The 12,221-nt window shown below is 48.9% G+C and overlaps 1 protein-coding gene across 1 annotated transcript in view; it reads left to right on the forward strand.

The window, feature by feature from the left end:
* Window positions 1–11,942, forward strand: part of CDH5 (cadherin 5) — a 37,498-nt gene extending 25,556 nt beyond the window's left edge. The window contains exons 8-12 of the mRNA XM_069550016.1: window positions 3,129–3,271; window positions 4,796–4,920; window positions 5,281–5,389; window positions 7,513–7,758; window positions 9,833–11,942. Of these exons, the coding sequence (XP_069406117.1) occupies window positions 3,129–3,271; window positions 4,796–4,920; window positions 5,281–5,389; window positions 7,513–7,758; window positions 9,833–10,347 (1,138 nt within the window). The 3' untranslated portion in view covers window positions 10,348–11,942. The remainder of the gene's footprint in view (window positions 1–3,128; window positions 3,272–4,795; window positions 4,921–5,280; window positions 5,390–7,512; window positions 7,759–9,832) is intronic.
* The last annotated feature ends 279 nt before the right edge of the window (window positions 11,943–12,221 follow it).

The raw sequence follows: 12,221 nt of genomic DNA on the forward strand, positions 1-12,221 counted from the left end.
AATCATGACCATTTCATCACTACTTGTTCCTCCATCTCAACTAGGCACCTCTACCCTCTGTGACAAAAGATATAGTTCCAGCCCATGCTTTCTAGGGCCACACAACATTTGAGAGTATGAAGTTCACACAGTCTCGTTTTATTCCAGAGCTGGTACCCAACTGTGCCAGCAGCATTAATCAAATAAGTCATCATTTTCTACCTTTGTTACAGACTGAGTTCCTGTATATCCCTGAATCTATTTTTGAATCCTTTGTTCTGTAGCAAAGCCATTCTGTTTCATTGTAGCAGCTTTATACTAAAACTTGGTATGTATAAGGCAAGTCCCTCCCCCAGGTATTTTTTCACTTTATATAACTTTAATGCATTCTCAAACATCCGTTCTTTCTTGTGAACCATAAAACTCTTGAGTTTTATAAAAAGCATTAACATTCTAATAAGAACTGTGTTTGCATATCAGTTTGGGGAGAGTTAACGCTCTATTAAGGACAAATGCATCCCTCCTTTTTGACCACATCTCATAAGTTTGGGGATGACTGTTTTCATAGCCATTCTATTTTAAATAGTCTGTAATCATCATTTTTATTTCTTCACTGATCCAATGGTTTATTTAAGAGACTTTTTTTTCATTTACAAGCGGTAGGGCGTGTTTTGGTTTTAATGTGTTCTGTGGTGTAACACGACTGTCCTTTTGTCCACCTTCCTCTGTGATATCTAAGCTTTTGCTTTATGTATTTTAAATTTTTCTATTCTGTTAACAATGGTTTATAATTCTTTTACCTTCATTATGACTTGTCTCTTTCATCCTTATGGCATTACCCGGTTTATCCTGCTTAAATATTCTGCCCTCCACTCCATGTTGCCTGATGTAAGGCTGGTCAGTCCCGCTTTCATGTCACTGATGTTCGCCTGAAATGTTCCGACCTTTGCTCTTTTCACAGGTAATTTTATTATTTATCTGGCTGTGCTGCGTGCTCGCTGCCGCACGCGGTTTCTCTAGTTGTGGCAAGCAGGGGCTTCTCTCTGGCTGCTGTGTGTGGGCCTCTCAGTGCAGTGGTTTCCCTGGCTGCATGCAGAGCACCAGCTCTAGAGCTTGCGGGGTCAGCAGTCACAGTTCCCAAGCCCTAGAGCACAGGCTCAGAGCTGTGGCACATGGGCTTAGCTGTTTTGCAGCATGTAGGGTCTTTCCAGACCAGAGATCAAACCCACATCTCTTACATTAGCAGGCAGATTCTCTACCACTGAGCCATCAAGCCCAATCTTTACTTTTAATATTTCTAGGTCATTCGGCATTTAAGCTGTCTCCTGAAACTGGAATGCAGATGGCTTTGCTTTTCAATCAAAACTGAGAGGTGTCATGTTTAACCTATTTACATTTTTCATCATAAATGATGCTGCTGCTGCTGCTAAGTCGCTTCAGTCGTGTCCGACTCTGTGCGACTCCATAGACTGCAGCCCACCAGGCTCCCCCGTCCCTGGGATTCTCCAGGCAAGAATACTGGAGTGGGTTGCCATTTCCAGATGAGTTTGATCTTATTTCTTTTAGCCTGTTTTACACTGGCTATTTCTCAAAACTAATGACTTTTTCTCTTCCCCATCTTTGTTGTAGTCTATTTTTTTCATATTTATTCTCCTAGGTATTTGGATGGAATATATGCATTTTTACTTCTGCCAGTGACATTTATTTCTGTCTGTAAAACTTAACCTGGTTTCCTGGACCAATATTTTCTACTTATAAATCTCTCTCTCTCATACACACACACCACCACCACCTCCACTGCTTTCCTATATATGATAAAGAAATCAACAATTTCCATTTAATTCCTCCCAAGCCAGATTTTTTACTTTGTTTTGAGACATTTCTTAGATGAAGTGAGTTTTCACAAAAAGTTTTTCAGGACCCATCTTGTGGGTGATATACTTCCTGAGTTCTTTCATATTTACAGATCAAAAATATTATCAACGTGTTCTAGCACTTAACATTGTGTGAATGTCTATGATTAAGTCTGATTTCTCTTTCTTTATAAGGATGTATTTTTCCTGTGTGGACTCTCTTCATTTCTTTACATATCCCTGAAATTCCAATGTATCATCAGAATATAGCTAAATATTGATCTTTTTTCCACTATGCCTGATATCAATGACCTCTTTCAATATATAAACTTGGGTCTTTCTTCAGATCAAGACGGTTTCTTTTATTACATCGTTTGTTATTTCTTCTGTTCTCTTTCTTCTGGAGTTTTCTTTGGTATTCAGTTCAGTTCAGTTCAGTCGCTCAGTCGTGTCTGACTCTTTGCAACCCCATGAATCGCAGCACGCCAGGCCTCCCTATCCATCACCAACTCCCGGAGTTCACTCAGACTCACATCCATCGAGTCAGCGATGCCATCCAGCCATCTCATCCTCTGTCGTCCCCTTCTCCTCCTGCCCACAATCCCTCCCAGCATCAGAGTCTTTTCCAATGAGTCAACTCTTCGCATCAGGTGGCCAAAGTACTGGAGTTTCAACTTCAGCATCATTCCCTCCAAAGAAATCCCAGGGCTGATCTCCTTTAGAATGGACTGGTTGGATCTCCTTGCAGTCCAAGGGACTCTCAAGAGTCTTCTCCAACACCACAGTTCAAAAGCATCAATTCTCCTTGCTATTAGAAAAAATGTATCTGGAACATTATGGATTTTTTTCATCTCTTCTTTTCATGCCTTTTTTCTTAAGAACTTTTCAATTTTTACTTCACAAATTTAATTTCCTTTCCATCACTTCTTATCTCTTCTGGTTCCTTTTTTTATTTCTTCCTGGCTCTTACTCAACTATTTTTTCATTAATCACAAAATCCAATTCAAGCTGAAGTAAAGCTGGCCACAGTGCCACCTGCCTCGACTCTGAAGATACTGCTGATGGAGTCTCAGGGTCCACCCTCATCCCAGTGATCGCAACAGTGCCAAGATCAAAGAGATGATCTTACCACTCTGACTCTCTCTGCATGGTCAGGTGCAATGAGCAGTGACAGAAGGGTTGGGGATGATGCAAGGGACAGATCTTAAAGGATCTGTCTGTCCTTCTGGGCAGTCTGGACTCCACAAAGAACAATGGAAAGCCATGAAATCCCTGGAAACTCTTTCCCCTGGACAGGTACTCCATCCGCAGGACCAGTGACAAGGGCCAGTTCTTCGGAATAACCAAGAAAGGGGATATTTACAACGACAAAGAACTGGACAGAGAAGTGTACCCTTGGTACAACCTGACAGTGGAGGCAAAAGAGGTGGATCCTAGTGGTGAGTGGCCCCTTTTGCCAGAGGACCTGGGCTCTTCTTTTCCTCATTCTTTTAAAATTGGCATAGGCTGTCATCTGAGGCCCCCAGAGGTACTAGAAGCACTGATGATGCACCACTTGGCTGGGATGCTACAGTGCCTCCATCCCCAAGTGTAGATGGGCCAGCTGTATCCACGTCACCAGAGACTGTGTTAGAAGGCAAAACAGCAGGCCCCAACCCCACACTGAGTCAGAATCTCATGCACACTACAGTTTAAGAAGCACTGTTCCAAAACAGGCTGCCGTATGTCCCTGTGATGGGCATCACATGAGTCACCTCTTAAACACAGAGCTTCTCAGATGCCTCTCTGGAGGTCTTAGTCCAGAGAGTCAGAAACAGCAGGGAATGCGCACTGACCAAGTGACGTGTGATTTTTATCTTCATGGACATTTGGGAAAGGCTGCTTTGGAGACTGTTTATGTGCCAGTTAGTGGGCTGAATTCAAAATCTGAAGCACTTGCCAACTCTAAGATTGTTAGAGTCTCCAGAAAGTAGGGTAACTGTTGCCAGAGGGAAAGGCAGGTGTTGGAGCTTTGCATTCTTATACTATATGAGAAAAACAACTGCTCTCCAGGAGAAGGATCAACACTCCCCACCCTTCCCAGAGACCAATGGGGCCCAGAAAATGGGTGATTTGGCCAAAGTCCCACTGGTAGCTACCCAGGAGGGTCCCTGCCTCCTGCAGGCAGCATGTCCCCCACATGGCAGCCAGGCCAACTTCAATAGACTTCTGAGTGTTTTCCAGATCAATCTTTGCCCCTTTCTTCCCCATCACTCGTACAATTTTTAAATCTTTTAGTAATAGCTTACTGTGCATTTTAACATGCAACAAAGAAGAAGCAAAGTATCCCCCCGCCATAACCCCACCATACAGCAATAATTACCATTAGCACTCTAGTGTGTTTCCTCTGGTCCTTTTTCTATCTGTCATTTTATACAAGTGAAATCATAATACCCTGAATTTTTACTTAACCTTATTCCAGAATTGTTTTCTCGTGGTACTAAAATGTCTTTATTAAAGAGATTATAACTTTTAAAATGTAATTTACATGGGCATTGCAAACAGCCACATGGTCCATTCTTTTAAACTGGCCCGGTTTATTGCAGCAATTTCACACAGCCTGTTTACCTTTTCAATTATTCCATAGTTAATTTATTTAAATCGGTTTGATTACTTAAATTACTGCATTGACTTAATAATTACTTAATTGATTTAATTAAAACCTTTAAAAATACATTTATGTTGTTTCTCTTTTTGATTCTTACAAGTAATTCTCTAGCAAATATCCTTATGCATGAGGCTTTACCCCGCTTCCTCTTCTGCTCCTTTCATCCAGAACACCATCCCTGGCCTTCCTTCTAAATGTCCACAGCCCCCTCTTCCAGAAAAAAGAGCACCCCTCCAGGATTCCCACCAATACACCTTCTAATCTCAGGGCTGACATCTGCTAAGTCCACTGTAGTGACAAGGCCTTTCTCCTGCAGGGACTCCCACGGGCAAAGAATCCATTGTGCAGGTCTACGTTGAAGTTATGGATGAGAATGACAACGCCCCAGAGTTCGCCAAGCCCTATGAGCCCAAAGTGTGTGAGAACGCCCCCCAGGGCAAGGTGAGTCTGGCTCAGGCGGGAGGGCGAGGCAGCGCCTGCCTGGGTCAGACCAAAGGGGCAGCACCTCCTGCTCACAGTCAGCTGGCGCTTCATGAGCTTAATGTAACCTGTAGAACAGCCTTGAGGAAAGATGACATTCCCCCTACAGATGGTGAAACTGAGGCTCAGAGGAACAATGTGTAGTGAGCAGATTGGTGGGGAGGCGGGTGGTAGAAAGAGTGACTTTTTGGAGACCATTGAGATTAGTGTTACAGGTGAGAGGCAGCCACAGTCAGATCTAAATCCAAAGTCCCTCACCATCACTGAAACCCCAGCCAGCTCAACACCACCACTGACCATCCCCCATCTTCCACCCTCCAGCTGGTCGTGCAAATCTCAGCAACAGATAAGGATATAACACCACGAGATGTGAAGTTCAAGTTCTCCCTGAGCACTGAGGACAGCAACTTCACCCTCATTGATAATCACGGTGCGCCTTGAAGCAGTCAGCCTGGCTCTTGGAGTGGGCGGGGTTGGGGGGAGGTGGCGGTCAGGGATGGAGTTATTTGAGTCTTGAGATGCCAGGGTTACAGACAAGCCAATGAATCAGGTGCCCTCCCTGGGGCTATCAAGTTCCAAGATATTGTATACAATTCCCACCACATACCTTGTTGGTCCATGCAATCGTCAGAGCCACCCTGGCCACACTGCCAACTCCACATGGCCTTGCCTTTTCCCTTAAGATGCCCAGGTCACTGAATAGGCACAGAATAGACATGGGGTGTAGAGAGCCTGGTTCACAAACTAAGGGACTCCTTCCCATGGGACCTCTGTGGTCAATACAACTGCAAATTACTCTATGACACGGAACTTTGAGGTTGCTCCCAAAAAGCCAAAATGGGACATTTGAAACCAAAATGCCAAGAATACAGTGTTTTGATTTGGCCGCAATGATCACTTAACACCAGGTATCCTCAGGACGGGATCTGGTCCACCAGTCACATCCCAGAGTCCTGCGATGTCAGCAGTGGCCAATCAGAGCTTCTGATGAGTATGTGCTCCCTGGAGTGATAAGGCTGAGTTGGCTGGATTCCAGCCAAAAACAGACAGGCTTCCATGCTCTCTGCACCTTCCTCAGAAAAAAAAAAAAAAAAAAAACCTAGAAAATCCCCCTTGGGTCTAAAGAGAGCAATCCTTTCTCCAGAATGGGGAGGAATCCCTGCCCATCCCTAACCGGCAACGTGGTGGTTGGTGAGGCTTCCACCATAGACACAGCCACTGCCACCTCTGAGGAAGGTCAGGGACTGGGATTCCTGAGAGTGAGGGGGACACCCAGGGGGCCAGCCACACACTCCTTCTTGAGGGATGGGGATGGTGGCCAGGACATGCTGACAGTCAGTGCCACACCATTCAACACTCCGCTGTCTTCGGTAGTAAATAATGTGGGAAAAATACCTGTCACAACCATCCCCAGTGCCCGCTTCAAACCTACCTCACAAGAGGTCAGCAATGGAGTAAAAAGCTTAAGTGTCACCCCCAAAGACCCCCCCAGTATGTGATCAGGAGATAAGCTCGTTGGCCTCAGACTCACTTATAACATGAATGTCCCGCTACAATATTAAATGAGTATAGTGAGAAATCTCTCATTTCTCTCATACAGTCTCAGTGGCCATACTGTTATTATTTTCTATTACAATAGATATGGCTACTTAATAATGAAACATAATTGGCTTCCATTTAAAATCTATAAGACAGCCTCCTTTGCTTTTGGCTTCCTGAGTGTGCCAACCCCGCCCATGTAGCTACATAAAACCTGGAGTAGGGAGTCCCTGCAACTTTGACCATCACAACCTCCCAGAAGCCAGTAAAAGACACATTTTTCTGGTCTCTGCCCAGAGCCACTGAAACAGAAATTCAGGAAAGGAGAGAGGGGAAAAGAAGGAAGGAGGAGTAGAGGGGAGGTGGGTAGGGGTGGGGTCTGAAAAGCAACATGTTCAAAAATCTCCCCGGGGAATTCTGTACATGGACTGATTGGAGTTGAGAGGGAGAGCCAATATTTGGACCAAAGCACAGTCCCAATTCCAACCTGCCCAGGGAATCCTCAATTACACTGGAATCATTCCCTCAGTGCCCCAGGGGACCTGTGTGTTGTTCTTACCTTCTAATGCATTTTCAGGGACAGCAGAAACAGCCTTAGAAGTTAGCCTGATGCTAAGAGACTTTTTAAATTTTGTTTTCCCCCGATTGTTCATAAAAGCATGAAACAATGCATTAATTAACTGAGAGTTCCCTCTTACTGAAGTAGGGTTAGGGGTCAGGTATTTCAGTTACCCATAGAAACAAAAAAGCAATGATTTTAAGTACTGGCCAAATCCTTCTTAGAGGCCAAATCGAAGCAGCTGCCCAAAACATCCCCTCTCTGGAGGAACAGACCTGCCCACTACAGCTAAAACACGAGGCAGGGGTATAAAGGGCAGACACATGGCCCAGGCAGCATATTAGCGGGTACAGTTACGAGGGCTTCCTGGAGGAGGCGGGCCCCACTGTCGGTGGTGACGAGAGAATGGGCACTCCAGACAGCAGCGCCTGACTCCGAGGCCTTGGTGTTTCCAGATAACACGGCCAACATCATAGTCAAGTACGGGTATTTTGACCGGGAGCGCGCCAAGGTCCACCACCTGCCCGTGCTCATCTCGGACAACGGGAGGCCAAGCCTCACGGGCACCAGCATGCTGCACGTGACCGTGTGCAAGTGCAACGAGCACGGCGAGTTCACCCTGTGCGAGGAGGTGGCCGCCCAGGTGGGCATCAGCATCCAGGCGCTGGTGGCCATCTTCCTCTGCATCCTCACCATCACAGGTCAGTGCCCAGAAGGATGGGAGGGGATGGCGAGGGGACTGCAGGGGAGGAGGAGGCGGCCGGGGATCCAGGCCCAGCCCCGCTGCTTTCAGCCCAAAGTGCGGCCCGTGCTGGGGTAAGGTCCACCTCCCTGGGTGCCGAAGGGTGGAAGTGGATGACAGGGGAGGAGGAGGCGCAGCTCAAGACCCCTTCCCCAGTTTAAAATACTTTATATAACATTCATTCATTCAACCGACATATTTTGAGCACTAACTGTGTGCCAGGCACTGTTCCAGGCACTTATTTATATAAAATCTCTTTTGAAAAAAAGAGGATCCAGTCTCTCTTTTGGAGAGAAATGGAAAGTGTAAATTTTCTTGTTTAAATTATCACCAGGGGGCGCTTTCTTTCTTTTTTTAGGATTCCTCCAGCCTTGATCTCTCTCTTTCTTTTTTTTTCCCCTTGTTTGGGCCTCAGAAATTTTACAGGCATTTTAGACCTAGCCTCAGTGTACGGTCTCCAGGAAGTAGACCCTGGGAAAAGGATTGGGGTACACATGATTTATTTGAGAAGTGGTCCCAGGAAGGCCCAGAAGGAAGAGTGGGAGTTTTGACAGGGAAAGGAGGCAGCTGGTGAAGGGCAAGTTGTCACACAAGTTGCCACCATGGGCCACTGGAGCTTCTCCTCCCCGGGGACTGGGCGGCAGCGCTCAGTCATGTTCATCCACCAACGCCCACCGGCAGATGGCCGGGGCTCCTCCTGCTCTTTACGTGGGGCAGGAGCCAGCCGTCCAAAGGAAGCCCATGAGTGGTCAGAGGTCACCCTGCGCACTACAGTGACAGGACTGGGGACACAGTGAGGCTCCAGGCCTTTCCTGCCAGTGGCTCCCCTGAGAGGCCCCCTGGCAGAGCCCCCCTGCTGTGGCCAAGAGTCCAGACTGAGATTCCCCTCTCAATACAAATCTGTAACAGTGATGCTAATGGCATCCCCACCACTCATAGAATTGCACTTAACCTCACACCTTATCAGATGTAAACGGCAGAGGAGTCATCACTTCCATTTTACAGACAAGGAAGCAGACTCAGAGGGCCACCCTGGCTTGCCTATTAACAGTCGGTTAAGTAACTCCAGGTTAGAAGGACAGAGTCTAAGGAAGTTCTGGGCCTGCTTCCAGGAGCTCTCTGCCCCACGTGGGCTACCCCTCCTAGGGCTGGCAACCCTTATGCAGTCACACCCCTCAGAGCTCTGGGCAGGGCCAACATCACACCACTGCCTGATCATGGGACTCTGGGCAAGGGACTCAGCTTCTCTGAGATCAGTCTACTTACGTAAAATGGGATAATAATACCGGATGAGATGGTTGGATGGCACCATCGACTCGATGGACATGGGTTTGGGTGGACTCCGGGAGTTGGTGATGGACAGGGAGGCCTGGTGTGCTGCGGTTCATGGGGTCGCAGAGTCGGACACGACTGAGCGACTGAACTGAACTGAGTAAAAGAAAGTGAAAACGTGCCACCACTATGCCAGAATGTACACAGCAGGTGTGCTCAAGAGTGGCTGCTGCTACTGCAACGGGAGCCACGTCCACCAGCACCGTCACGACCCACCATCGTCATCATGGCAGAATCTTTGCACCCCAAATTCCAACTCCATCTTTTCCCCTCTTCTGCCCCAACCTATGGCCTCCTGGCCTTTGCAGATGACAGAGAAGTCATCACAGAGCTACGAGGTGGGAGGAACTGAGGATGCAGTTAGATGGGAAGGAGAGTGGCAGGAGAAAATGAACTTGAGAGAAGGTCCACTGTGTTCCTCTCCTCCCAACCCTACTGTGGCCAGTGACACCAACAAGGATCATGCCCTGGGGTGGGGTTGGGATGGACATGACTCTGGGCTGGGAGTGAGGGTGCTGAGGGTGGACCCACCATGCGACCAGATGGAACCAAAGCTTCTGTGTTGGCCCACGTGCCACCGGGAGCTGGGCTCGCCCAGGAATGCCCAGGGAGGAGGGGAGGGAGCAGGTGGGCCTGGGGGAGGTGGAAGGGAGGGCATAAGCCTCCGCCCCGCCTGACCAGCTCTGGCTCACTGACCACAGTGATCACCCTCCTCATCATTCTGCGGAGGCGGCTCCGGAAGCAGGCCCGCGCCCACGGCAAGAGCGTGCCAGAGATCCACGAGCAGCTGGTCACCTACGATGAGGAGGGCGGCGGCGAGATGGACACCACCAGCTACGACGTGTCAGTGCTCAACTCAGTGCGCCACGGCGGGGCCAAGCCCCCGCGCCCGGCGCTGGACGCGCGGCCGTCCCTCTATGCTCAGGTGCAGAAGCCACCCCGGCAAGCGCCCGGGGCGCATGCGCCCGGGGAGATGGCCGCAATGATCGGGGTGAAGAAGGAGGAGGCGGACCACGACGGCGGCGGCCCGCCCTATGACACGCTGCACATCTACGGCTACGAGGGCGCCGAGTCCATTGCCGAGTCCCTCAGCTCCCTGGGCACGGATTCATCGGACTCGGACATTGATTATGACTTTCTCAATGACTGGGGACCCAGGTTCAAGATGCTGGCCGAGCTGTATGGCTCAGACCCCCAGGAGGGGCTGGTGTATTAGGGGGGCACAGGCCTCTGGGCCTGGGAGCCAGACCACTTGCAGCTCAGGCTAGTCGGACACAAGGCACTGAGGCCTCCAACTGTAGCACTGTCCCAGCCTAACAGCCCATCCTCGCAGGTCACAGAGACTTCACCACCTTGGTTGGCAAAAGCCAAGTTCCTGAAACGTCCAGGAACATATTTCAGCCATGGCTACTCCCCAAATGCTGGGAAATCAAGGCTGGTATGCTGTCTGGGTTGAGACATCCATATAACCCTGTCACCTGGAATCACCGGTCCAACTCAAAGATTCTCTCTGGCTCTTCAAAGCCGTTTATGCTCAGTTGCTGCAGGGGTTGGGGTGGGGGTCTTCCCTTGAGGTCCCTGAACCCCTTGGGGAGGCTGGGGAGGCCCTGGTGCCTGTCAGCCTGGAGGCAAAAGGCTGGGCAGCATTACCGTGGGGCAAGACACTCTGTAGCCCTGTCCTACCAGAAACTGGGACCACCCATCACGCTTGTCCCACCTCACCCTCCTCACACGCTCCCAAGTGCCCCCGCATTCCTCAGCCTCTCCCCAGGCCTGTCAAGAGAGGAAAGGCCCCTGGACATCTCCCAGCCTTGGGTCCCGAGGTGACCTCGCTGGCCCGCTGTGCCTGCAACTATGCTGTACTGTGTATTGAAAGTCCAGCCAAGGTCATGGAAGCGGCTTGTTGAACTCTGAAGCAACTGTGAATTCTCCCTGGAGGAGCAGTGGAGAGCAAGTGTGACACCATATCATAGGGTGAGGGCCACCTTCACACCCACTCCCTCCGGAAGGGGCTGGGGGTCACTGTGACCCCAATTTGAGACATGACACCCCTCCAGTTTTGCCTGGGAAGCTGGGCAGGTGTTCCCAGAGCAAAAGACTCCTCCCCACCTCTCCTGGTCACTCGGTCATGCTCTTTTTTTCTTTCTGTCCATCTATTCTTGACCTCTTGGCATGGTGGCACTTCAGGTGTGACCCATGACTGCACAACAGAGCCGTGTCGTTTGTCTTCACGCCTCTCTGCTGCCACATCTCAGGGAACCCCAGCAGGGCCCCCTCCCTGCAGAAGGCAAGGCCCCTGCTCAAGTCCTGTGGTCGCCTGTGTCTCTTCCACTTTCAGCCACATATGGAACTTTCCACTGCAGACACGTCTTGGGGAAAGGGCATCACTCAACAGGAGAGGGGAGAGGAGAAAGGAGGCAAATTCTCCAATTCACCCTCTGTCATGGACCAAGGCTCCTGCTGTGGGCAAGGCCCCTCAATTCAGGGGATTGTAGATAACACTGACTTTTAATCTTTAACTAATAACTAGGTTTTTTATAGTTTTTATACTAATAATACTTAACACACTTCTAGCTCTCACAGACATATAGAATAAGGGTATTTGCATAATTAGCAGGTTACTATTTAGGTTAACAATTTTATTTCGGGTATTTTAGTTGGATCAAGAAATTCCTGTAACCGTCTGTTTTCCTATCATTGTAGTAACTGCTCGACTAATAATGACTATATATATACATATATACAGGCTACACTGGTGCATGGAACCATGCTGTATTTTTTAAAATAACTAAATAAAGAAAAACCTTGAAATACGTCTCTTTCTAGAGCTAAGTGAGCTCATGAGAAATAGAAGCACATACATGCTACCACCAGCACCACCACCACCATCAGAGGAACCCAGAGTGCAAGGTGACACTTGCGGTCAGGACTTCAGACACACACTGTAGGAAAGTGACTGCAGCAGAGAATAACAAGAGACACCTCGTCCATCCTGGTCTCCTCCCAGAGGCCTGTGCCTTCCCTCAGCCTGCACATGCCCCCCAGTCCCACCCTGACTCTACACAACAGGCAGGGCCTCTGGCAGCTGAG

The sequence above is a fragment of the Ovis canadensis genome, chromosome 14 (genome assembly GCF_042477335.2).
Source record: "Ovis canadensis isolate MfBH-ARS-UI-01 breed Bighorn chromosome 14, ARS-UI_OviCan_v2, whole genome shotgun sequence".
NCBI classification, from domain to species: domain Eukaryota; kingdom Metazoa; phylum Chordata; class Mammalia; order Artiodactyla; family Bovidae; genus Ovis; species Ovis canadensis.